The 26,855-nt window shown below is 43.1% G+C and overlaps 1 protein-coding gene across 2 annotated transcripts; it reads left to right on the top strand.

Moving 5' to 3' along the window:
- The first annotated feature begins 22,325 nt into the window (after window positions 1–22,325).
- On the top strand, window positions 22,326–25,508 carry C1H11orf87 (chromosome 1 C11orf87 homolog). Of its 2 annotated transcripts, none has more exons than XM_075742257.1 (2): window positions 22,326–22,387; window positions 23,349–25,508. In XM_075742257.1, the coding sequence occupies exon 2, from the start codon at window positions 23,497–23,499 to the stop codon at window positions 23,971–23,973; it is 477 nt and encodes a 158-aa protein (XP_075598372.1). In that variant the 5' UTR covers window positions 22,326–22,387; window positions 23,349–23,496; the 3' UTR covers window positions 23,974–25,508. The 2 variants fall into 2 exon arrangements, with proteins under 2 accessions (XP_075598372.1, XP_075598371.1); XM_075742256.1 differs by lacking the exon at window positions 22,326–22,387 and adding an exon at window positions 22,821–22,964.
- Window positions 25,509–26,855: the final 1,347 nt, after the last annotated feature.

Genomic DNA, 26,855 nt, shown 5'->3' with positions numbered 1-26,855 from the left:
GTCCCTAAAAGATGTGTTACCAAACCATGAGTGTCTTATGCCTGTTTGCCTACAGCAGAAGGTGCAGATATAAATGATCAAGGTATGCTTAGTTTAAACACTGCTCAAATTGCCCCATAATTTCTTCCTGACATTCTCTGCAGTGATGTCCAAGTTTGAAACGTAAATTAAGCGATGCTCCTGATGTTACTTTTGATCTTATTACCACACGAGCTGATTTTTCTGTTCCTCTGCTACACTGTACATTTGGCCACTACCAGACATCAGCAAATACAACCTCATTTTCAGTGTAAGATCTTAGTCCAGCCATTCAAAAAGAAAAGTAAGGTTGCTTTGAGATAGACTGGTGAAGGTGTCTAAGAGGCACAGCTGACTCCCTGGACTGGTTTGAACTAGTACGTGCTTCCTTTAGAAGAACACCTTTCTCCACTCCTAAGAGAAACATTAAAAGGCCTGGAGGGCAAGTTCATCCAGAGCTACATGTCCTAGAATCCTAATCTAGGATGTACTCATCTGAGTACTCACTTGACAAAACAAGATTTACTTTGGAAAATTAGGTTTATCCTAAAAAATAATTTCCGGTGTAACTTAGCCCTCTGTTTTGTTGTTGTTCTTGGTGGTGCTGAACAGAGCTTTGCACTGGTGTCCACAGCTGTGCAAGCTGCAGCTGGAAAAGGACATGGGCTCGGGTTTTACTGAAGTTCTGTATCTGTGAATATGTCATGTTTTGTTTTGAGATTGTGGGTTCTAGACACAACCAGACATGTTCTCTGAACCATGGCTTTTCATTTACCTCACCTTCCACACCAGAAAAAATATACTGTTATTACTGAATTATTTTTCCTTTCTGGTGTCTCACAAAATAAGAACTATAACAGCAAAAACTGCAGTTAGCCACTACTGAGCTCCCTGATAATCTCAGCGTGAGAACCCACATTTAACAGTAGCTTTAGCTAGGATAGAGAAATGATGGTTTTGCTTTGCATTATGAAGTTGGATTGTTCAGAAGTGGATTTACATCTTGCTCAGTTACATCCTGATGTGGGAAGGACAGGGTATACAGCTAAGGAATGTACCCGCTGCAACATTATCTAAATATATCACTGACTGTGAACCAAGACAGACTAGAACCTTGGCTTTCAAAAATATTAGAAAATACCATTTTTTTTTGTCCATGGTCTTTCAAATTACATATGTTTATTTCTATTTACAACTATGTATATATCTCTATATATTTATCTGAATTGAATTGCTTTTTAATTGTAATCAATACAATGTGTTGCCCACTTCTGGTTCATCGTGTCTGTTTTGTTGTTCTGCAACCAAACCCTAAATATAAGTGAGTTCATTTTTCCTGGTAAGCATACGATCAAAGGAAGATCAAAGCAAAATCTGAGTTCAGGCCGTGTAATTTTTGGCTGATCATAACCATGTATTTTCCTCTATGTTGAAACCAAGGTCAAAAGAAGTTAACTAACTGTCTATAACATTTCTTTTGCATCAACTGGCAGTTCAAAGGTCTCCTCCCAAATCAGAAATAAACTCTCTTTGCTACCATAGGCCATATTAACCAAAGGTAACCTTGCAAAATAATCTTACAGGCAGAAACAGAGAGTCGTACACAGACCCTACCTCAGTCTGACAGTCTGCTTGGGTTTCTTTCTGGCTCATTTGTGTCAGCGGACATCCAGCTAAGTAGATTATAATGCAGGATAGGGGGCAAAGTGCAACAAGACCAGAAGTTGATTGCATTGCTTCTGCATTTTTGCACGCACTACCTTCTCTAAAGAAGTACTTGGATCCTAACAAAAGCTGGGAACGGGGATCAGATCTATTGTCAGTCTCCTGCAGTTGGCGGTACGAGGTGATTCAGATGTAAGCATTATGAACTATGAAGTAGGCTGATCATATGGCCCACACATTTGGTATTATTCTAATCTCTGAAAGCTAGATTGTTTTAAGACATGACATTTAACATCCCCCCCTGCTAATGTTGTTAGCATTAACTGTTACAGCCCTGGATATACTTCTTGTGCAAATAAAAATCTGATTCCTCCTTTAATCTTGCGAAGTTACTTAGAGTCCAACAGATGTGAGTAATCCTAGTATCATAAAACAATATGTATTTTATAATCAGGAAGAAATGCATTTGGGTCAGCAAATAAGTTTAAGCTTCCAAAAAGGTTATAAACAACAATGTATAAAACAGGATATATCTCAAGTGTATAACAGCAGCTTATAACATGAACATTTAGAAGTAACATCCAAATTCTTTTCAGAAGTGGAAACAAAAATGGTAAAAATATTTCAGGCTTCACAAATATGAACACTGATTCAACAAATAAAGAAAACAGCTATAGGATTGTGAGTAAATGAAGAGCCTCCAGAAGTTGCTTTACATGTAGATAACCGAGATCCCATGTATACATGTGTAGGGGGAGACCTCAAAAATTCTTTAGGGAAAATCAACTGGCAGCATGGTCTCTTAACAGGATTGTGTTTCCCAGTAAATCCTATCAAATCTCTGAAATCTAATAGAGGCCAGTGACTAGAACAAAGATAAAATATGTTTCAGGTAAAATGACTATCATCAGAAAGCGGACCAGAGCAATACCACAAGAGTTAATGTTGCTCTCAGAACAAGGAAGGTGAAAATTCTGTAGCCTGATATATAGTAAAAGGTCCACAGCTTAAACTTCCTGGAAATACTAGTCTGAGCTGAGCTGGCAATAGTTCAACCATTTGTCCTTCTGGTGTAGCTAGAGGCAATGCCTAGGCTCTGCTGTGAGCAGCTGGGTCTCACACTGAGATGCTTGAAACCAAGTTCCTCTCCAGCAAGGTCAGACTTGGAGGCACCAAAAAAGTGTCCCTCTCCCTTGCTCTGTCCATGGATTATGGTCTGACTTGCATTCCTATTATGAAGAAGATCCTGTTTACAGTATATTCTGTGGGCATCCAAAATGTGATCATGTGTTTCCCAAGCAGTTTTCTTCAGACTACACTTGGGAGGAGCAGGTGCAGAGAAGGTTCCTATATCATCTGGAGCATTCATAGCATTTGTAGGTAGGAGATGCAGAGCCATGAGACAGCAAAGACACAAGGGTTATTAATGGGTTAGAAACCACAGAAGGTCAGGTAGGAATTAGGACTTCTCCCCTCAAAAAGGTGACAGGATCAGTAACCCAACTGAAGTGCATCTACACCAATGCATGCAACATAGGCAACAAACAGGAGGAGATGGAAGCCGTTGTGCAGCAGGAAAACTATAATATAATTGCCATCACGGAAACATGGTGGGATGACTCACATAACAGGGCTGCTGCAATGGATGGCTACAAACTCTTCAGAAGAGATAGACAAGGAAGGAAAGGTGGTGGGGTGGCCCTGTATGTTAAGGAGGATTTTGATTATTTAGAGCTTAATGATGGTGATGATAGGGTTGAGTGGTTTTTGGTAAGAATCAGGGGGAAGGCCAATAAGGCAGATATTATGCTGGGAGTCTGTTATAGACTACCCAAGCAGGATGAAGAGGCAGAAGAAATATTCTATAAGCAGCTGGGAGAAGTCTCAATCACTAGCTCTTGTTCTCATAGGGAATTTCAACTTACCAGATGTCTGCTGGAAATAAAATACAGCAGAGAGGAAACAGTCCAGGAGGTTCCTGGACTGTGTGGAAGATAGATACCTTCCTGACATAACTGGTGAGTGAGCCAATTAGGGAAGGCGCCCGTTGGAGCTGTTGTTTTGAGCAGGCAACTCAGGAGGACTACAAAGATGTCGTTAGGCTGTGCAAGGAGAAAATTAGAAGAGCCAAAGCCCAACTAGAACTTAATCTGGCTACTGCAGTTAAAGACAAAATAAATATTCCTATAAATACATTACCAACAAAAGGAGGACTAAGGAGAATCTCTATCCTTTACTGGATGTGGGAGGAAACATAGTGACACAGGATGAGGAAAAGGCTGAGGTACTTAATGCCTTCTTTGCCTCAGTCTTTAGCAGTAAGGCCAGCTGTTCTCTGGGTACCCAGCCCCCTGAGCTGGAAGGCAGGGACAGGGAGCAGAATGAAGTCCCCATTACCCAAGGGGAAATGGTTGGTGACATGCAACACCACTTAGACACACACAGGTCTATGGGGCCAGATGGGATCCACGCAAGGGTACTGAGGGAGCTGGCAGAAGTGCTCACCAAGCCACTTTCTATCATTTATTAGCAGTCCTGGCTAACTGGGGAGGTCCCAGTTGACTCAAGGTTAGCCAGTGTGACACCCATCCACAAGAAGGGCTGGAAGAGGGATCCAGGGAACTACAGGCCTGTCAGTGTGACCTTGGTGCTGGGGAAGTTTATGGAGCAGATCATCTTGAGTGCCATCATGTGGCATGTACAGGATAATCAGTGAATCAGGCCCAGTCAACATGGGTTTATGAAAGGCAGGTCCTGCTTGACTAACCTGATCTTCTTCTATGACAAGGTGATCCCTTAGTGGATGAGGGAAAGGCTGTGGGTGTTGTCTACCTGGACTTTAGTAAAGCCTTAGACACCATTTCGCACAGCATTCTCCTGGAGAAACTGGCTGCTCATGGCTTGGATGAACATATGCTTTGCTGGGTAAAAACTGGCTGGATGTCTGGGCCCAAAGAGTTGTGGTGAATGGAGTTACATCCAGTTGGTGGCCAGTCGCAAGTGGTGTTCCTCAGGGCTCAGTACTGGGTCCAGTTCTCTTTGATATCTTTATCAATGATCTGGACGAGGAGATCGAATGCATCCTCAGTAAGTTTGTAGATGACACCAAGGTGGGTGGGAGCGTTGATCTGCTTGAGGGTAGGAAGGCTCTGCAGAGGGATCTGGACAGGCTGGATCAATGGGCTGAGGCCAACTGTATGAGGTTCAACAAGGCCAAGTTCTGGGTCCTGCACTTGGGTCACAACAACCCCATGCAACGCTACAGGCTTGGGGAAGAGGGGCTGGAAAGCTGCCTGGCGGAAAAGGACCTGGGAGTTTTGGTTGATAGCTGGCTGAATATGAGCCAGCAGTGTGCCCAGGTGGCCAAGAAGGCCAACAGCATCCTGGCTTGTGTCAGAAATAGTGTGGCCAGCAGGACTAGGGAAGTGATTGTGTCCCTGTGCTCAGCACTGGTGAGGCCACACCTCGAGTACTGTGTTCAGTTTTGGGCCCCTCACTACAAGAAGGACATTGAGTTGCTGGAGCATGTCCAAAGAAGGGCAACAAAGCTGCTGAAGGGTCTGGAGCACAAGTCTTACGAGGAGCAGCTGAGGGATCTGGGGTTGTTTGGTCTGGGGAAAAGGAGGCTGAGGGGAGACCTTATCGCTCTCTACAACTGCCTGAAAGGAGGTTGTAGCCAGGTGGGTGTTGGTCTCTTCTCCCAAGTCACAAGCGATAGGACAACAGGAAATGGCCTCAAGTTGTGCCAGAGGATGTTTAGATTGGATATTAGGAAAAATTTCTTCACTGAAAGGGTTGTCAGTCATTGGACCAGGCTGCCCAGGGAAGTGGTTGAGTCACCTTCCCTGGAGGTATTTAAAAGGTGTGGAGATGTGGTGCTTAGGGACATGGTTTAGTGGTGTATTTGGCAGTGTTAATGGTTGGACTTGATGATCTTAAAGGTTTTTTCCAGCCAAAATTATTCTATGACTTCCTGGAGAAAAATAACGCCTCATCTACAATAGAAAAAAACCCCATAATCTAAGTACACATGTTAATTGACATACAGTGAACACATTTTGTAATTCCATTATAGACAATCTTCTGTGGATTTTTTGACATTTGCGGACAGAAGAGGAAACTAAGGCACCTGCCATGTTCCTATCACCTCTGCACCATAGTCAAGCATAGACTTTGGCACTTCAGAGAGACTGTTTAGTTGTATCTTCCAGTATTCAAAGGTAAAAGATTTTACTAAGAAAACTATGAGTACAGTATATTAAAAATAAAGCAAAACTGAAGATTCATGCTGTCTGCCATGTGTGCTTCAAGAAGCCTGCAATGGTTAAAATCTATGAAGACTGAAGAGTTAGAAATGCAGCCAGAGCTAACCAAAACTCCAAGAGGGTACTTTGGCATAGAACTTAAATTTCCCAATGGAAATAGAAGAGACAGAGTACTTATAAAATACAGGCACTAATTAAATGAGATTGGGTCCTGCCACTTAATAAATTATCGTTCATCTGCTGAGGGTTCGTAAGCGTGAGTGTGCATGCTCTTAGCCCTCCGTGTCTGTAAGATAAAAAATGTGTTAACTTAAACCACCTTCACAGAAATGAAGCTGGTGCATGTTGGTTTTCAGTTCAGCAAAGAGCATGTGTATGCTCGGTAACAAGTGGTACCTTGTCAAAGTGCTATGAGCTGTTCACAGATCTCAGATTATACAGCGATAGGTGTACCAGAAGCCGAAGACACAGAAAACTTTCACTGGGCTAAAAACAGTGCAGCTCTATTGATATGATGCCAGCTGAAGATTAAGCCTACTGCACTTAGAGAACAGTTACCTACTTTGGCTTCTCAAGTTAAAAAATGTTCAAAAGAAGTAGTAACTACAGGTCCTTTTTCTGACTTTCATTCTAAGACTCGGGAAAGCTGGTGAAGGGGCAAATAGTGAATACTTGGACAGGCACAGATCAGTTAGAGACTTTCAGCACGGGCAGATAAAAGAAGTTCCAACTTAGCCATCTTGATTAATCTTTCCCAGGTGGAGAAAGTGAGAACGGAACAGTGGGAATGTGTGGACATCCTTCACAAGGACTTCTGGATAGCTTTCAATGCCCACTGAGTAATCTGTAAGGTTAGCAAATGAATACTGATGATGAAATGCTCAGTTGGTTTGCTAACAGAAACCAGAGATGGTAAATGGGACAGAGAGGTAGAGAGAGACAGTGGGATTAGAGTGACAAGTGGAAATATGTTGCGCCTGTTCTGTTTCTGCTATATATAGGAGATAGCAGTTATCTTACAGAAGGAAATGTAGAACAAGATGTGCGGATTTGGAGATGATGTGGAACTGACAACCTGAGAAATATCATCCATAAAGGAAGTAAGTCAAAGATGCTGAGAAATCTGCCTTATGTTTAGGATATGAGGGATGAGCAAGCAGTGCAAAGCAAGATGAAGAGATCAGAATATGGTGGTGCAAACTATGTTCATTTGCTCATTTAAAATCTTGATCTTGTTGCAGGGAAGTGTCTCAGAAACCAGAGGGATCACTCAGTATGTACATTGAGGGAAGAAAGCCCAAGCCCAAATAGATCATCAGGACACATTTGCAAAGAGCTAAAAATAGGAGAAATAACTTAGTTTTCAGGTAATAAAGTTCTTAGAGTTGAACAAGTGAGTGAACATCCTTGGAGTCCTTAGTCACTTATGCAGAAATATGCCAAATGGCTTTTCAGTAGTGGCAATGGTAATTAAGAGTGCAAGAGCAGCACTGCACTGGAGGCTCAGCACCCGCGCCCTGGGCAGCTGCCATTGATACCTGACAAGAGACTAAGAAAGCATTTCAGCTGGCCATGAAAGGAATCTGAAATTGTGTAGCCAATGCTTTCAATGCTTTATTTGGATATCAGCATTTTAGGAAATTTTCACCTACACCAGACCATATATAAAATACCGTGTACGCATTGTTCAGCTGGAAAAACAGATAATATTCCCTTGAGTGCATATATGCCATTTGCATGAATTGCATGCCCCAGTGTAACTTAGTCTGATTTAATCTGACTCACTGTCTTGAAATCACAGACCTTATTCCTCTACAGCTCAACAAATCTGAAGTGCATCCAAGGCTTCAGACACAAAATTTTCAGTGGAGTGATTATCACTGGAGCATATATGAGCTCCAATGATGGGAAAATGACACATCCAGCCTACACAGCTTTCCCATTCACACTGCAGGGATTTGGGCTCAGACACAGAGCCCGGAAACTCTTGTGGAGACTCGGCGTGGCACTGAAAAGGAGGACAGGAGCAGTCAGGCCAGCTGCCTGCTGAAGACATTAGGAAGAAGGTGAATGAGGTTTGCAGTAAGAAGAGCAATAATGATTGAGCTGTGATAAGGTAAAAGGAGAGCACCAGTCTGGACAGAAAGAAGGGATGATGAATCTTGTGTAAGGCTTTTTTCCTGAAATATTGACTATACTCTTTTGGATGCTGCCCAGCCATCCCCACAAACGAACACGCTCCATTGACACCGATACTTCTGTGCTTCCTAGTCAGCTTTTCTTAGACAAGGAGGGTTATGGCAAAGTGAGGCTGAAAAAAAAGAAATCTGCCATTTTCTGAGCTGACAGGAGCAGTGCCAAGATCAATGCAGCATGAAATAATCCTCAGACATGGCCTAACAGCAGTGTCTGTAGCCTCCATTGCAACCCTTCTCTGTGTTTCTGGGTTGTCTCTGGAAGCAAGAGAATGATTTCCTTGTTGTTACAAGAAATACCCATCAAAGTGATTTTAATGCAGAAAAGCAAAAATGGCAAAGGGGTTCTGAGGAGCAAATGACATGAATTCTTATCTCAGGTACAAACAAGGGAATTGCTGCTCTTAACACTGTGGATCAGGGGTCCTCATGTGTTCCCATAGTCCTTACTGATCCATGGGCAAAAATCCTGGTAAACATTGTGTTTAAAACAACATCACGAATGGCTCTTTTCCACCCACAAAAGTTTTGTGGTTTCACATTTCATGTTTTACATCAGTCCTGTCTGGATTTATCCCATTTGCTGTCCTCAGAAAGCTCTCCCAAGATCCTGCTCCCTAGTAATGTCACTAACAAATCAGAGACATGCAGTACTTTCTGCTCAATTAAGAACAGAAAAACAACCCTCATCCATGCAATATCTAGCCTGTCGCTAAGAATGGTGCTGAGCAGTTCATACGGATGTTCAGGAAAGACTACAACAGGCAGCTACAGAATAATGTCTTCATAAAATATGTTTTCTCCTGATCTTTCTTATTCAGTGACACATAGTCATTGCCCAATAGCATTTGGATTTATGCATTTTTTTTAAAAAGAGGAAAGCTGCAACAAACTATGTGCGTTTTCTTCTGCACAAATGAGAGGGGTTTTTTGGACTCTCTCTGTCACAAAATTAAATCTTTCAGCAGGGAGAAATCTTGCAACTCTGAGCATGGTGCTTGCTGCCCGTCCTGTTCTTCCTTCTCTCTAACTCTCTGTGGGACCCTACACGTTTATTCCCTGTTACCAGCTAACTGTTCTCCATCTCTGAAATATTAAGTAATGGCATGGAGATCTTCCTTTGTGGAGAGTGCTGTGCCAGCCAACCCACTCTTGTGAAATGAGGAGGATGCCACTCCAGCGACCCGACTATCCAGAGATGAGTGGGGCAATGAGAGCTAACGTGGCAGGGCAGCTGGGTTCACTACAAAACATTCACAGCTTTATACCCTCTTTTAGGTTTGGGCTGGCCTGTCAATTTATGCTGTAAGTGTTGTCTTTATACTCCGTATTTCCTCACAGATGCTGCAATCCAGGGGCTGCTCTTCTTCTTCCACTGGCCTTTTCTGTGACCTTAACTAAATTGCTTTACCTTGCTACTTCTTTAATTGAATTGTGTTCTTGTAGACTATGATCCCTCTTTAATGTTTCAGTATCATGACATTGACTTGAGGGGGACTTTTAACATTGTAACATAATTAATAGTAATGAAACGTAACTAGCTTAGAAGAATCAATAAGTTTTCTTATGGCCTGGACTTTAAACATTTTGCATTCCATGATGATCTGAGAGTTTGCCATGTTTTTGAGGAAAATAGAAATGGATTTGTAATGTCATACACTGGAAAAGCTTTTAGAATAATGCTTGCCTACACAAATGCTTTTAATATTACTTCACCCTTCATGCTCCTATAGTCTGCCAGTTTTACACAAATCTAGTCCTGTCTAATTTTTTCCTACAAAACAAGCTATTAATAGAAGATGGTTTTGCTGCTCCTCTGCACTAATCATTTGTTTGCACACAAAGAGTACTTACAGACTGTTCTTTTTTTTTTTTTTTTTTTTGCTGATTTAATTTGTTAAAAAAAAAATCTAGTTGATTATATAAAAGAAAGAGACCATTGTACCTTTGCAGGTGCCTTTGACCTGCTTCGCCAAGTGATACTGTGCTGTGGTCTCCAAAGTTCTGTAATCTGTACATTTGCTTTTCGTTCTTATTCTAACTTTGGTTGTCTATATTACCGTTCCAAAAATACTGTTTCATTTGCCTTTCAGCAAGGGACACTTCACCTTTCCAAAGTATCTTATCCATATTTTTACTAGGCTTCTGTTCTAATGCTATCTATTATTTTCAAAGGCTTTCAACAAGCAGAAGAATATCACTGTGCTCAGAGTAGACATCTGAACTGGTCAGGAAAGCAATCATTGAGGTTACTATTTGACTATTTTCAGAGACTTTGGCAGGGTAGATTTATAATATAAGAAAATGTCTACATTCATCCATGCCTCAGGAATTCAGCTTTCACTAAAGCACTGAACCTCTTCTCCTTGTTCACATGCTCATGTTCTCCTGCCTTTCATAGAAATACATTGTTCCACATATCTACAAAGAAGAGAATAAAACAAGACAAGCGGTAGCCAGTAGTCACAGTGATGAGATTATTTTGAACTGCCTTTAAAGTTTCTCATGTTAATGACTGGCAAATAGTTAGATCTTCTTAAAAGCCTGGGTCCAATACAATGTAATGGCAACTGTGAAACATAATGATTTCCCAAATAAGCTCTTAAAACAGAGGAGTCTCTCAGATATACTGAGTTCACCTGTCTTTAATTTTAAAAGCCCAAAGAATGTACAAATTGTGCAAGTTTGTAGTCCCTTGTTAATTATTCTTCGTGTTTATATAGCAGCTCTATCTCAAAGCTCTCTCCAAACATTAGGACTCCTAGCACTTCTTTTATGTAGGTATTATTATCCCTGTCATTATCATTATCACATTTTCCATTTTATAGGTGGTAAATGAGAAAAATCACACTGTGAGTCAGTAGCTGAATTGGGAATAGAATACTGTAGTCCTGACTTTGTCCCTTGCTTTAATTACTCACTAACATGATTGTTATTTGTGGGTTGAAGTGATATAGATTGTGTTCAGTGTAAAATCTCAGCAAATAAGTAGGATTCTTTTGATTTGCAAGATTTTTGTTTGTATAGATTTCATACTAATATTTTTCAGCTGTTGGTCTGGCTTTATGTAGCTAATAAGAGATACTGTAATCTTCTGATTAAGTATATATCAATAAATTTCATTCAATATGATACAATCTGCATAATAGACTGGAACTGTTCAAATGAAGCTTAGTCCATCAAGCAATGAAGTATTTAGGTATTTAGGTTGTGTCCTATCATAGTCATAGTAAAAATCATTATAGAAATCTATGGAGAAATGTACTTTTATAAAGAAGCTGTTTTTTAAATGACAGCTGTTACTAATTAGTCTTTTAAAGTGAAAATACCATATGTGATGACTAAATTAAGTTAAAGCCACTTATCAATTTTTTTTTTTTTTTAAATCAGAACAAATTTTGGCTGATATGAGACACCCAAGTGTGTTCAGTTGAAATACAATTACATCTTCATGAATTACATGGTTAATCTCATTTTCTCCTTTTCCAGGACCATTTTAATCTGGAAAGACAATTTAACCACTTCATTGGGTCAAACATAGGTAGCTTAGCTTCAAAACATCCCACTACTAGCAGCCTATTCCTTTGTTTCTTGGTCATCAAATGTCATAAGAAATAGTTGAAAAAAAATTAAAAATTCTCATGAGCCGTTACTCAAAGATCACAAGTTACAGTCCCATGAGAAACTGAAGACACTCTGAGAACTGAAAGCATGGTCCTCCTGTGAAGACACTCTGTAAGACATCGTGATTGTATAGGACTCTGGTCAAGGTCCCCACTAGCAAAGGACATCCAACATCACTAGTCAGGCTGATACTAGTGAGCAACTAGTGCCCTTGTATGACCAAGCTCTTTTCTTCCTCTCCTTTTCAATGCACCTTGTCCCTACCACCTGCTATGAACTGTCCTTGGCCTCAACATTGTGATGGCACACTGTTTGTGAAGATGCTCACAAACACAAGCCAAAACTGTGCCACAAGCCAAAACTGTGCCACAAGACACACTAACAATGAAGCTGTGTGGACACCGAAGCGTATATCCTTGTCCCTGTCTACTGCTCCAGTGAGTAGACTCACATCCAGAGAGGATTCCAACTGACCTTTTCAAAGACCGCCATGCTTCTCCCACTTCTGGATGCTAATGGTCTTGTAAACTAAATTCTTATGTCCAGCCTTTCTTCCCTCAATCACTGATCTCCTAAACAAGGCATTCAAGCAGGAGCAGAGTGTCCCATTTTTTTGGTCCAGTCCTCTTGGACTTTTTCTGTATTTTTCATCCAAGAACTATTTAACATATAATACACAAATGGCCTTTTGAACATGGATCAGAACCCAGGTTTTACATTCAAGGTGGGTTCCTAAACAGCCAGGCTAAAGAATGATATTTCTTTGCAAATTTCCTATACAATGTGCTTGGGTTCTTCAGCCTTTTTGTGTCACCTTGTTTCCATAATCATTGTATGAGGGGTGCTAGCAGTTAATACTGGCTTCTACAGTTCTGATCATGGGGTTAAGTTTCTGAAAGTTAGGAAGTTCAATCCTTTACAGAGCCAAGCTCTTTGCTTTGACAGCTGTGTTGCCCATTCTTAAGGCTACAGAAATATTTGGTATCTATCCCAAGTGTAACCATAAACACATCCTTCCATCTTTTCTGATAAACAGTGGTCCTTGTCCTCCTGCCAAATTGCTGTTGCACAGTGAGATATCCCGCTTTTAAGCATATTCTTCATCCCTGCTGTATAATTCAGTTACTTACTCCTCTTCCACAGTGGCCCATTCCCAGCCTCCTACCAGCTAAAGACTGTGGCCCCAGCTAGACTCTCAAGGTCCACACCTTCCCACTTGCTGGACCCTGAACTTGTGGATATAATGAAGCTCTATTAACTTTTAAGTTAATATTTTGTTTGATAATTTTTAATAATTTATTTGTGTTGTGGTTAACCTCAGCTGGCAACTAAGCAACACAGTGTAGCTCACTCACTCCTCCCTGGCAGGATGGAGGAGAGAATCAGAAGAGTGAAAGTGAGAAAACTGGTGGGTTGAGATAAAGACAGTGTAATAGGTAAAGCAAAAGCCACGTGCACAAGCAAAACAAAACAAGGAATTCATTCCCCATTTCCCATGGGCAGGCAGGTGTTCAGCCATCCCCAGGAAAGCAGGGCTCCATCATGCGTAACGGTTATTTGGGAAGACAAATACCATCATTCCGAACATCCCCCCCTTTCCTTCTTCTTCCCCCAGCTTTATATGCTGAGCATGACATCATATGGTATGGAATATCCCTTTGGTCAGTTGGGGTCAGCTGTCCCGGCCGTGTCCCCTCCCAACTCCTTGTGCACCCCCGGCCTACTCACTGGTGGGGTGGTGTGAGAAGCAGCAAAGGCCTTGGCTCTGCGTAAGCACAGCTCAGCAGTAATGAAAACATCCCTGTGTTATCAACACTGTTTTGAGCACAAATCCAAAACGCAGCCCCATATTAGCTACTGTGAAGAAAATTAACTATATCTTGGATGAAACCATGACACCTTGTCAAACATTAATATCTCATATTTATATACCAACATTATACCAACACACATACAAGATTTGAGAGTAGTCACTCTGAAATACTTATTGCTTTCTGTGAAGTCAAATAGTGATATTCCAATCATGTTTAGAAACAGTGGATTCCCCTTTTCCTTCTCTTCTCCTTCTCTTTCTCCTTTTCCTCCTGCTTCTTCTTTTAAATAACAAGTGTCTGGATACTTTTGTCTTTCCTTTAATTACACTTTAAAAATCCTATCCTCTGTCAGTGGTCTGTTTGCCTACAGGTGAAAAACTCAGTTCTTTGTGAATCATTGCAGAAATCCATACTTCCTTAAAAGCCTGTCTTTCCAAGGAAATAGATCCCCCAGATAAATATATAAAGCCCCCTTTCCTACCATCTACTTCCCTGAATTATAAAAAAAATACTTGACTGTTTCAACAAACAAGATCCCTTTCAAGGTGACTTCTCAGTGCTATGTTTTGTGGATACAGCAGTCACATACACAATCTTTATACATCTGACAACTGTGGATAAAAAATTCTAGTTGTGCAATTTGTCTCATTAGTTTTCTGTACTAACAAGATTACAATTCACAACATTTATTCTGTGACATGTTGGCACTTTACAGGCTGATGTTTAATTCATTCTTCTTTAATGACCTATCCATTTGCTCATAAACCAGACCTTCAGGTCTCCTAACCACCTCATTAGACATTACAATGTATTCCTTCCGTCCTTCCTTCCTTCCTTCCTTCCTTCCTTCCTTCCTCCCTCCCTCGCTCCCTCCCTGCCTCCCCTCTTCCTTCCCTTCCCTTCCCTTCCCTTCCCTTCCCTTCCCTTCCCTTCCCTTCCCTTCCCTTCCCTTCCCTTCCCTTCCCTTCCCTTCCCTTCCCTTCCCTTCCCTTCCCTTCCCTTCCCTTCCCTTCCCTTCCCTTCCCTTCCCTTCCCTTCCCTTCCCTTCCCTTCCCTTCCCTTCCCTTCCCTTCCCTTCCCTTCCCTTCCCTTCCCTTCCCTTCCCTTCCCTTCCCTTCCCTTCCCTTTCCTCTTTCCATCTCTATTCTACTTTTCATAGAAGAGACTAAATGCGATACAGCTTCTTATTCTCTCTCAGCTGTGTTTCTCCAGTTCCCTTCATTAGGAAGACATCCTGTCCTCCTAGTACCTGTCCCTGAGAGTTTATGACATACTTTAACACACACTTTGTGGTAAATGTCCAACTCCTTCTCAAACTTGTGGAATAAATATGACAGGCTGGAAAGAACTTCATAGGATTGAAAGTGGCAGGTGATATTTATGTCTATATATATGAGAAATACTATAGCATTTCACATTTTTATCATGCTATTACAGTTTACAGAATTTTTAAATGTGCATTCTCATAAGGATTATTACATATCTCTCTAACTAGAGCAGCTGAAACTGCATTTAGTATCAGGTCCTTATAAGCCTGTGATTGAAATGACAAATGATGTTTTTATGTTGTATAATTTTCAGTTATGTAATTCTGATTTCTTTTCTGATTCCCTTTTCTCACTGTTATCTGTTGCTCCCCAAATAATAGCTATTTACAATTGTCATCTCTATGCTGTATCTCCTATGTTCCACCTGCTCTTCTTTATTCTATAAAATGCACTCTCATGTTCATTTTTGCCTATTCTTTTGTTTTCTGTTCTGTAGACTCAGTCTTCCCTTTGCTCTCCAAGCTTCTCTTTTTCACATTGATGCTACTCCAGCATGACCCACAAAGGTGGTGAGAGGTGGGTTAGCTAAGCTATACTCCTGGGCCCCTCAAGGCAAGCAAAAATTTCTGTATCATAGCAATGATTTATAGACCTAATTTTTACTTCTGAGCCATGAAGGTCAGAAGAAGTAGGAAGCAGCGCTAGCAGGAAAGAATGGCTATACATAGGATTCCTCCCAGTTCTATATGCTACAGGCAGTCTTATGTAAGTATACAGAGAAAAGTTATGGTATCAATACTTTCTTTGAGTATGTGCAAAATAGCTAAAAAGCCTCCTGCTATCATGCAGTAACATTGCTACATCCAAATATGTTCTTGTAGAGCTTTAAAAAATCTGGTCACTCTTGTTGAAGGTTTATTGCCTTGATATTTTCTCCTTATTTCCAGATGCTGCTGCAGTTGTTTTTATTTTATTTTGGAGATGGCTTTATGTTCTCTCAGAGCATCTCCTCACAGAAATCAGATAATCTGGTTGCTTTCCCAAAGTGTTTTCAGTCTAATTTCAGACATGACATGGCAAAGAGCATAACAAAACTTAGCAGAAGGAGACACAGAGAGAGAAAACAAAGAGTTCAGTAATAAGAGATTACATGGTTCTCCAGTAGAGTCTAATACACTCTGTGGTGAAGCAAGTTTAAAATGAAAACACAGTAAACAACTGCTTTCTTGCTAATATCACTGGGAAAATAAGCACTTTAAGACAAATTATGTTGGTTTTGTACAAATGGATTATTCACAAGCACATCCTACATGATATCAGGTAAATACAGGAATAACAAAGTGAAAACCTTGAGCTCATTTGTCTGTCAGAGCCTTTTCTCTTTTAAAATCTGATAATATCATCACTCATAAGATGGAGACCATGAAAGGGACCATCCCTTTTGCAGCCAGGGTAGCTCCATTTGCTGCATGGGTTTTTGGGAAAGAGGGGAAAAAATGCCTGCAAGGGACTGTTGCTGAAAGGTGCTTGTTCTAATCCGACAAGCAATTAGTGACATATTTAGTTTGTTTTACCTTTCCTATGGGCAGGTGCTTGTGTCCTGGGTTGGATTTGACTGCAGGGCATGGCACCTCACAGAATAAAACCTTCACATTTCTGATCCTTGTTTAGAAAAGGATATATAATCATAAAGAAATTTTGCACTTAAGAAGTTTGGGGGTGATACTGTAATTAAAAATTAATATTCCTTCCCCGCTCCTCCAAATTACAGCCTTAGTAGGAAAAAAAAAAGAAAAAAGCTGCAGTGGTATAAATCTAGTAAAAATTAGTTTTATGATTAAGTAAAATTTCTAAAATTAATTCAAATATCTGTAAGAGGAGTGGAACAGAAGATGGTCGCTTATTTAACATCCTGGCTACAAGCAGGGTGTCAGACAAGTTGAAAGAACAGGGCTGTCCACAAAGGTTTAAAGCTATGCAACAACATGAGACAAAGGTATTTCCAGCAGTTGGTATCAGAATTTCTTTTACTATTGCACTAGTGAGAAAGTGGGAGTAAAACCAGGGATCTCATGGGTGCTTAGGGCCCAGGAGATAAGAGCAGAACAGAAAAATGAGTGCCACTAACTTCCTTTTCACACAGTAGTTGATTAAAAAAAAGGATTATAAAAGGCCCTTGGCAAAATTTGAGCTATGTACTTCGCTGATGAACAGCGTAGTGAGCCTGGAGTTGACTAAGCATGGATTTTTTCTGGTAGAGCTAGAGGTAAATGGCTTTGTCATCCATTACACTTTCCCAGCTTTCTTAGATTTCCTCCCTGGAAGAAAGCCAGGACGTTATGGGGAGCGGGAGGGTTGTTATGTGCGTGGAATGAACAAGAAAATCTCCTGTCTCAGGCTGAGCCACGTGCTGCCTGGAGATGAAAGACACAAATTCAGGTCCCTTCTCTACCAGCCTCCAGTCTGCAGACAACAGCCACCGGACTGTTACCCTGTCTGTCCCTTCCACACTGTGGCCGTTCCAGTTTGTCTATATATCCAGATGGATCATCTGTCAGGACCGCTCTCTTCCTGGCCCATGGGATAATGTATGGAAGGTGCGGTTGTTTCTTTCTCTACCTTGGAAGTTTCCCCCTTATCACCCACTGGTGGGATGGGACAGTGCCCTGGATCACGCGATGGATGCAGCCTTGAGGCTGCACAAATCCAACATCCTGGATCTGACCCTGTCGCAAACGGAATTTGACTGAACATGTGCTTTATCCTATATTAAAATCTGCAGTGAATGATATTAGTTCTGAAATGCATTCAAACTGTGTTAGGGGAAGCAGGTGAGAGGCTGTTAACATGAAATCAGATTTAAATTGTAGATCATTATGCTTAAACCTTTCTCCAGTCTAAGCAAGCAATACAAGTTTCTTTTTTCTCTCTCAGTGATATCCACCGGTACAGTCAACTTAGGTTTTACCAACCACTAGCCATGTTCTCTATTTAAAAAGTATAATTAAAGTCTGCTCCTCTGAATTCTCTGAAAACTCTGTAAACTATTAAGAAGAGCAAAAAGATTAAATTTGAAAGGTCATTACTCTGATTCTGCCTTTCTAAAATGTATTATCTAATGAAAAAATAAATAGCAGTTTTAATGTAGAGTTACAGATAAAATCCTGCCCTTCTTTCCTGCCTTTGTGTTAATTTTACCCAGATCTGCTACTCATTAGCAGATTTATGTATGTTGCCTCTTTAGAATTCTGTTGTTGTAATTAAACTGAAGATCCGTGCACTTGGTCAGGCATGTGCAACGTTGCCTATTCATTTCTTCAGTCTGGACCTATATTCTACTCCTGGTGCCATTTAACACCCTGTTGAATTCAGCAAAAGCTTGGTAACCTTCCTCATGCATCCTTCTTTTTTTCTTCTCACCATCTCACATGATAGGTTTCTCCTTTACCAGAACAAGAAAAGAATATTTTTCTAAAGCAAGAATAGAAATTGAATATGTAAAATTGTCCTTAAGCTTCATAAGGAATCATCTCCTGAGAATGAAGTAATTGCGAGCCCACATCACCCAGACTACCCTCTTCAAGAAGGTGAGGGGAAAAGAAAGCAAGAAAGCAAGCAAGAAAGAAGGAAAGAAAGAAAAAAAGAATATCTGCTTCTGAGATAGGTAGCCAAGGAAGCAGCATTGTCAGCCATAGTCAAGCTATTTCCTATCAAATATCTCTCAAGGACACTCACAGTATCTTTGCAAGACAAATGTTTACATGTGCAGGATCTTAGCTGACCTAGCAGTGCATGTGAAATATAAATCTATTTTATTTTGTTTTTAAAATTCATTCTATTTATAGTGCTAGGGTTTCAGACCATGTTTAAATCACTGGGCTTCACCTATAGTAGTGGGAGCATGTAGAGCCCTAAAGGACTTCCATACAGATGGCCTTAATCCCATGGGGAGACAGCACATTGATACGAGGGTCATTGGCATTCATCGAGTACTTGGTCTGTCTGGCAAATGATGACATCAATCTTGGTGCAAAAGGGATCATGAATTATTCTATATGCAATCAACCGCTAAATTTAAACAGTGGTGGGACAATAAATTTTTTTTCCAAGAAGGGTCATTAATGGCCAAGGGCCTGAACCATCAAACCTTTAGTTACATGAACAGTCTTTGCTCACACAGGTTATCTCATTAGGCAGCTGCCTTGGCGAAAAAGGGCCTTGTAATACAGGGTTTCAGGAATTAACATCTGAAGGAACAACTCCTCTAATTAACAGATTAAAAAAATATCCATGTACGAAAGCCCATTTGAGGGATTTGCAAATATCTATGCTGTCTGCTTCTTAGCAATGTGAATCCAGAGAAAATTGGGAGTTATCAAGGTTGTAATGAGTACAAACATTATTGTAAAATACAAAAACTATCCCCTTAACATAATACCCTCTGTTGCACAGTGGCCAATCGTACTTGAGCAAGAAAACTAACCTCCATAAATGTCATACTGCATATATACTAGAGGAAATTCACTATCACTAATGAGCAATTTATTCTTGAAAGAGGGCACTCTTGAAGATAGCATGTCCTTTATTTTCATGCTAAATAAAGGAATGGGCTTTTCATGACCACATTTTCTATTGGAGATACAGTCTTTTTTTGTATTTTTATATTCGAATCTAATTATATCAGCTAATCAAAGCAAAGGAATAATGCACAGCTACTGGTCCATAACAATACAGATTTTTTCCAACTGATTTCTGAAACTCTCTGTGTCCTGATCATGGGTATTTGAATCCATGTACTTCAGTTGGCTGGCAGCCAGTATGAACCAGAATGCCAAGGTATATATAATTATACTACAGTTATTCCCCCTCTTCTCCACAATGCTTCTCTTCTGACTGTTTCTCTCACTAAATATTGTAAAATTAGTTGCCAGCAAGAGCAAGAACTACCTCAGCTTTTAATTTCTTTTAACTGAAACAGAAATATGCCAAAATTTTACATGAACACAGACAGAAAAGGGGCTGAGACAGTAGGGAAAGAGTTACACATTTGCTCAGGTCTCCGCCCTTCTCCACTCCCTGGACCATCTTTCATTCCCTACATTTTAGGAAAAATCTTATATTTGGAATAATTATCATACTAATACACACGATACATTTTCACTATTTGCTAATCCTAAAAGCAAGAAATAATGTGAGTCATATTTTGAAAGTAGAAAGTAAAACAGATATGAGTTATTCTGGGCATTTCACTCACTGGTCTGGGTGACAGTGGATGAGTAGGGGCAGGAGAGAGGAAGAGTCAGCTTGGGAAACGAGGAAGGTAAACAGACTGCAAAAGACAGCAGATGAGAAGAATACACAAAGGATTTTAAATTTATTTAAGGCAATTTAACTTTCAGTAGCTTTGTGTTACTTCTTCTGACAAGTGAAACCTGAAGACATAGTCAAATATTCTAGTGCAAGAACTAAGTAGTCCATCTATTAACTTTTGTAATAACCACATCGTGAGTTAGTAATTCTTTGGCTTTGAAGTTTATTTAAGGCACAATTTGGTTATTTCTGCCATAAATAGGGCTAGCATACTAAGATATCTTTATACCTATACTACAGTTGCCAATGCTGTTTTCTGTACAAAAAGGCATTCTTATATTGGCTTTTTTTTTCCTGGGAAAAAAAATAAAAATAATTATTTCTAATAATCTTGTAACTTCTGAATTGTCATCTCAGATCAGCTTCTACAACTTCACAAACTCATCAACGCTTTTGGGATTAAGTGGTATCCTTGTCCCACTTTCAGCTTAGCCTAAAGGATTCAGAGGAGCCCGGTCAGGGACCGCAGTGCTACTGGTCTAGACCACATCGGTTGCTTCTGAGTGGGATCAGCAGTGTTCTCCAGTGGCACAGGCCATGATGAGCTGCTCCCATGCCCCCCTGCCCTGTTTTGCAGCCCTCCACCCAGCTGCTGCTCTGCAGAGAATAGTCAGAGGAAAGAGGGAATGGCCTGAACGTTGCTTTGCTGTTTCAGCCTGTGGTGGTTGTTTTCTCCCCTAAGGCAGCAAGCAGAGAGCATAGACCACACATTAATGTAGACCTCAGATGTGCACGTGGAGGAAGAAAGGGACGCAAACGCAATGTCAGCGAGGATATGGAGATGTGGCTGGCGTGCAAGAGAGGATGTGCATGTGTGCAAGGAGTGCCGGGCTGAGAATGCCTAGGGGAGGTGTGTTTCGGGCAATGACACTGAGTGTGCACCTGAGGGAGCTGAACGAGAGGAGCAGTGGGTAAATGAGTGGGCAAAGGCTTGTCTTTCAGTTCTGGACTGAACTTCTCTCCTCTCTGTGCAGCCTCTGCAGCACCCTATAAAGCATCAGACTATCCTTCTGGGGAGGGGACGGAGTAACGGGAACCTCCGTTCCTCTGATTTTAGAGGAAAACTTACATTGCAGTCCCTTTGCAGAAGATTGGGACTATCTCAACTGGGTTGAACATAGTTCATCCCCTGAGGTGTAAGTCTTTCTCTGGAACAATCATAGAGTTAATAGTGACTGGCCAAATTTCACAAGCTGTGGTGCATTTATCAGAGACAAAAGCAGTACTGAACAAATCTATCTCAACAAAATGAAGTACTAAATGCATGGATTACCAGCTCCTACCCACCTCTGAGACAGGTTCTTGGCTATCAGGGTCAACAGATCTAACAGACCTTTGCTCCTGAATGAAGATTTTCCTAACTCATGTCACAGTTCATCTCGTACAGATTTTCCTTCAGGCTTTTCAGGTGGCTTCAGGTCACCAAAGAAGACTGAGACTTTCTATTTTTCCTTAAAGTCCGGTTACTCACACTAGACATTACAGTAACTCTGCTCCCAGCACCCAGGGTTAGTCTAGAGCACATGATTTGGGAACAGAAGGAATCTCCTGAGTCATTAAGTCTTGTCCCGTGTTATCACACACAACCACATCATTTTGCTCCTTTTTGAAATGTGAGGGTCTCCATCCTAAAGTTAGTTACTATTTTTGCCCCATTATGTCTACTGAAAGTATTTTTCAAATCATAAATTCTCTTATGTTTAAAAATAATCTGATTTTTAGCTTAAATATATTAATCATAAATCATAGAGTGGTTTGGGTTGGAAGGGACCTATAAAGGTCATCGAGTCCAACTCCCCTGCCATGGGCACGGACATCTTCAACTAGATCAGGTTGCTCAGATTTCCATCCAACCTGGCCTTGAATGTTTCCAGGGATGGGGCATCTGCCACCCCTCTGGGCAAGCTTTTGATGGGCAGTTCATACATGTTCTTGAAGACAACACCTGCAGTACGCTTAGCCTTGGTAAGAAAAGGTTTTACAAATATTCCCTGTGCCTGTGGTATCTGTTACCATTCGGTACAAGGGTCCTTGGCATTTCTTAGCTCGCACAGATTCACACTGGCCTCACGGGAAATGGACGGGTGCGCTGGCTGTGAGGAGAGACAGGTGCTCCGGTGGCCGTGGGGGATTTTGGTGCCGTATGGGAACCTGGCACTCAGGGCACGGTACCTATGAATGTGGACTGGCGCCGGGTGTACGCAGCAGCCGGGGGGTAAAGGCGCCGGGGATACCTGTGGGTCACTAGACGTGGGCGCTCTGCCCATGGCGCGTCTGTGTGGGTGGGGACGCGGGGCAAGGGGCTGGCTGTGGCGGATGGGGTGGCCGCTATGTCGGGGTACTTTGGGGGAAGGGGTCTCAGCATCCGGGGATGTAAGGGGCACGGGGGTGCGAGGGGGGTGTCGGACCGCGGTGGGGCAGGGGCGATGCGCGGGGCCGGCTGCCCGGCAGCAGCGCGGGGGGGCGCCGAGGGCGCGGGCGGCGGCGGGGCTCCGCGGGGCGCCGCTGCCTGCGAGCCCTGGGCGGGGGCCGCCCCCGCCGCCCCCTCCGCTGCCGCGGGGCCGTGCGGGGCGGCGGCGAGCGGGCCCGGCCGCGCTGCCTGACGTCACCGGCCGGGGCGGCTATAGGCTGCGGGCGGCGCTCCCCGAAGCGGCGGCGGCTCCGCTCTGCGCGCTCACTCCGCGCTGCCGCAGCCCCCAGCGCCCGCGGCGCCCGGGCGCTCCCTCGCTGCCTCCGCCGGCGCAGGTAAGGGGGCTCCGGGGCGGGCACCGGCACCGCGGGGCAGGTCCCCGCCCGGCTTCGGCAGCCCGTCCCCGCCCGGGTGCGGGGGGGTCTGGCAGCCGGGCCGCCGCTCCCTCCCTTCCTTCCCGCGGCAACTAGTTGGGGTGAGCGGCCGGGCGGTGCTGCCCGGGATGCCGAGTAATTTGCGAAGTCGGTGTTGGCGGCGCAGTGCCCCGTCCCGCCGAACCCCTGTGCCGCCTCCCGGCAGGGAGCCGGGGCCGCTCGGAGCGCTGCCGTGGCGGGGCGCAGGGAGGAGGCTGCCGCAGCCGCCGGCGCGGTGTTTTGGGGAGGGGGGAGCTGCGCAGGGTGGGTGCCTCGGAGCGCTGATGTGTCCGGCTCCCTTTGCAGGCTGCTCTGTCACTTTAGAGCGAGCGTGAGGCTGAGCCGGCAGCATCCCGGGCATTTCCAGCGAACGCCCGCCAGCAGCCAGGCACTGATTGAAATTTAGGCGTCTTCAGAGAGGGGAGGAAGATCCTCATCTTCCGAAGCCTCCTCAATGAGTGCCAAGCTCGCCAAGGACTTGAGGCTGTCCCTGCCGCCTTGTCTTCTGAACAGGACATCTGGCACCTTAAACACCAGCAGCACCTGCATCACGCAAGTGGGTCAACTCTTCCAGTCCTTCTCATCCACTCTGGTTTTAATTGTCCTGGTCACCCTCATCTTCTGCCTGATCCTTCTCTCCCTCACCACCTTTCACATCCACAAAAGGAAGATGAAGAAGCGGAAAATGCAAAAGGCTCAGGAGGAGTATGAACGGGACCACTGCACCCGCAGTAGCAATAGCAGCAGCCAGCACCCTGGGACGGGGGTGCAAGGAGAGGCACCCCAAGGAAGAGACAGCCGGCTGGGAAGACCCCCCCAGGACTCGGAGATCCAGCGCCCCTCTCCCTCGGCAGCCCTGAGCTCTCAGCAAGCACAGGCTTGTTTGGACACAGCTGGTGCAGGGCTCTTGCAGACGGTGATTTTGTCATGATGGTTTTGGGGAGACCTCGCGAAGGCGCTGGTTGGTGTTTGTAAATACCTGAGTGATTATTCTAGTCCCCAAAGAAGAAGAAAACATTACTAATTCAAATGAACGAACAAGCCCATGATCCAAGCGCATGACAGATCACATTGCGTTTCTCATTGACTGTGCGAGGAAAGGATGCGTCTTTTTACTGGAGAAGGAGCTGCACACACCTACCAAATATCAAGTCGTCCACCTGGAGGAGAGGGCCAGGGGTGGGGGATCCCTCTTCTCTGGACGTCATTATGCCGAGGACCGGGACGATCCCATCCCTCTTGGGATTCCCGCTGCACCCCGTGTCACCATTGCATGACGTGGGTTGGGGTGTGGGTGAGTGGCGTGGGGGGAGAGGCAGGTCTGGCGGGTGCCTTGGGACCCCCTGTCCCCTCAGAGCAGGGCGACAGCCCACCCTGGTCTCTCGTTTTGTGCTAGGACCTATGCCCCTGTCCCACCCTTCTCGCTCCTTTCCAGGACTGGATATTGTTTTGTGTAGAAGTGGCCACCCCTAGTTGGGCTTAACTGCAAGTGCCCTCGGGCCCCATGGCCCCGTGCCCCCCAGCTGCAGCGCTGAGCATCCCGCCGTCCGGGGGGATGCAGTGAGCTGTCTGCACAGAGCGATGCCCAAGCTTTCCTCTCCCCTCGGCTCCCCTCATCTTCAGGTGCCCCCCCATCCCCATCCCTGTGCCATGAAACCTGAAACCCAGTCCGGTTTTGTGTGGCAGGGCGAGGTGCTGTGCAGTAACTTGCCCGTCCTCTCCCAGGGGAGGGTGTCCTTGTACCTCCTGTTGGTCCTGAAACAAATCCAGTTCTGCACCAGGCACCCCGCACTGAACGCCTGCGTTTACAGCTTCGCCTCCCAGCAAGGAATCCTGCAGCAGTACAGAGCTGGCTTCTACTTTTTTAGGCTGATCTATATTTTTAATCCTCCTAATCTAGTAGACAGGGACAGACAACACTTAATTTTCTCCCTTTTCCCCTCTTGGGGAACAAACTACGCAGTTGTGCAAAATGTCCGCTCCTAAACCCTGGCAAATACTTATTTCAGAAGTGGCTGGTGTAGTTTTTCCGTAGCAAGCACCAGGAGTTTTTTGTCTGTGGATCGCAGGTGTGAGTGGCTTCTAGTACTGTGTGTGTTGGAGGAAGCAGCATCGGGTACAGAAAATGCAGCTTTGCTTAGCGATTAAATCAGTGACCATTACTTGAAGGTGCCTTAACAGAGTGCCATATCGAAACTTTGAAACATCTTGTGTGGTATCATAGCAGAGGCAGCCCTCTACTGTGCATATTAACATCTAAAAATTACAGCAAAGAAAAAATGATCCTGAGGGATTTCTTCTTCTTCTTTTTTCTTTTTTTTTTTTTTTTTTTCTTTCTTCTCTTTCTATCCTGGCATTCTAAGTGATCTGAGGAGATAGTAATAATCCACAGTTTTTAATATTTTGTATCCACTTATTCCCTGCTGTACTCTGCCTCCCAGGGTGATGGTTAGGCTAGAGAAATCCCAGGCAGACGCACCGGGGAGGTCTGGGGCCCTGAGCCGGGAGTGAATGCCGTTAACCAATTTAAAATGGGGAAAGAAGGGGGCAGAGGTGCTCCATAATCCTCTAATAGCCCCAAAATGCAGATGTTTCAGGGCAGTGTTTCTCTTACCCACTTCTATCCCTTTCCAATCCTGCCTGGTCTGACGAGAAATTGCTGTTGAGTGTGGATCTGTGCCTCCAGCGTTTTAGGCCAGTACTGTATCACCCAGCTGAAGGAGCAGCTCCACCAGCTGAGGTTAGTGTGGCAAGCGTACCTGCGACCCAGGGGGGGTTTGCACATTGCAGTTTGATGGGAGCGATGGCTGGCTCCCGTCACCAGCCGGTATGGTCGGATGCTAATGGCTACTTTGTTGTTGCTGGGCAAGGAAATTGGCTTTGTTTTGTTTCCCCTAATAAAGGATGCATGAACTTTTGTGTTTAACCTCCTTATGCAACTGCAGCACAGTATTGCACCACAGGGAATAGATTTAGGACAATGAAGAGTGTTCAGTGAACAGTGATGGAGTTTCCTCATCATTGATCTCCACTAAATAGAGAGATATTACTTTCCCCTTTATTTTGTGCCTTTAAAAAAAAACAAACCACAAAACCAACAACAAAACCCAACAACAAACATCAGTGTATAATTTTGAGTTTTATAAAAGCAATAAGATGTTCCAAATCACTCCAGTGCATTTCTGGTTGATGATTCCACTTCTTTAGTGTCTGAAGTCAGATACTCTTCCTTCTGCCTTATGCACTCAAGGCATGCAATAATTCCCCAGAAGTGTACTGCTTGTCACATCTCATTGCAGTTATAAAATTGCCCTATTTTTGAAGAAAAAAAGAAGGATGGAGAGATAGATAGATATATATATCTTTATATATATTATGGATATACAGGTATATATATTATTTATATAATCTCATGACACTAAAAGTAGTTGCTAAAATGTAACTAGAATTAAAATATGTTATCATGTAAATCTCTATCCTCTGTTAATTAGCTTTGATTTAATATTTTAATATCTCTGTATTTATGTAAATCTGTGTAAATTATGTGGTCTATAAGTAAAATTTCATACTGACTTTAATTTTCTCAGAACTGTGAGCTTCTTGTGGTGTCATTTAAGGTTTTTTTGTTTCTAAAGTTAAATTATACAAGATATGAGAAGTTAAAAATTCTTATTATCACACAGAAATACTGCAATAAGGTTTATGCATACTCCCAGTACACAATCCTATCTTGAAGTATTGCAAGCTTATGAGGTTTAATTGAATGGTCTCAGGAGATCTAGCTGATACAAGCAGGACACGTAGGTTTTCATT

The sequence above is a fragment of the Balearica regulorum genome, chromosome 1 (assembly GCF_011004875.1).
Source record: "Balearica regulorum gibbericeps isolate bBalReg1 chromosome 1, bBalReg1.pri, whole genome shotgun sequence".
Classification (NCBI taxonomy): domain Eukaryota; kingdom Metazoa; phylum Chordata; class Aves; order Gruiformes; family Gruidae; genus Balearica; species Balearica regulorum.
This window is presented reverse-complemented; position numbering and strand designations above follow the sequence as displayed.

Bases quoted from the DNA above. Each gene is read 5' to 3' on its own strand.
- C1H11orf87 (XM_075742257.1), top strand. From the start codon at position 23,497: ATGAGTGCCAAGCTCGCCAAGGACTTGAGGCTGTCCCTGCCGCCTTGT.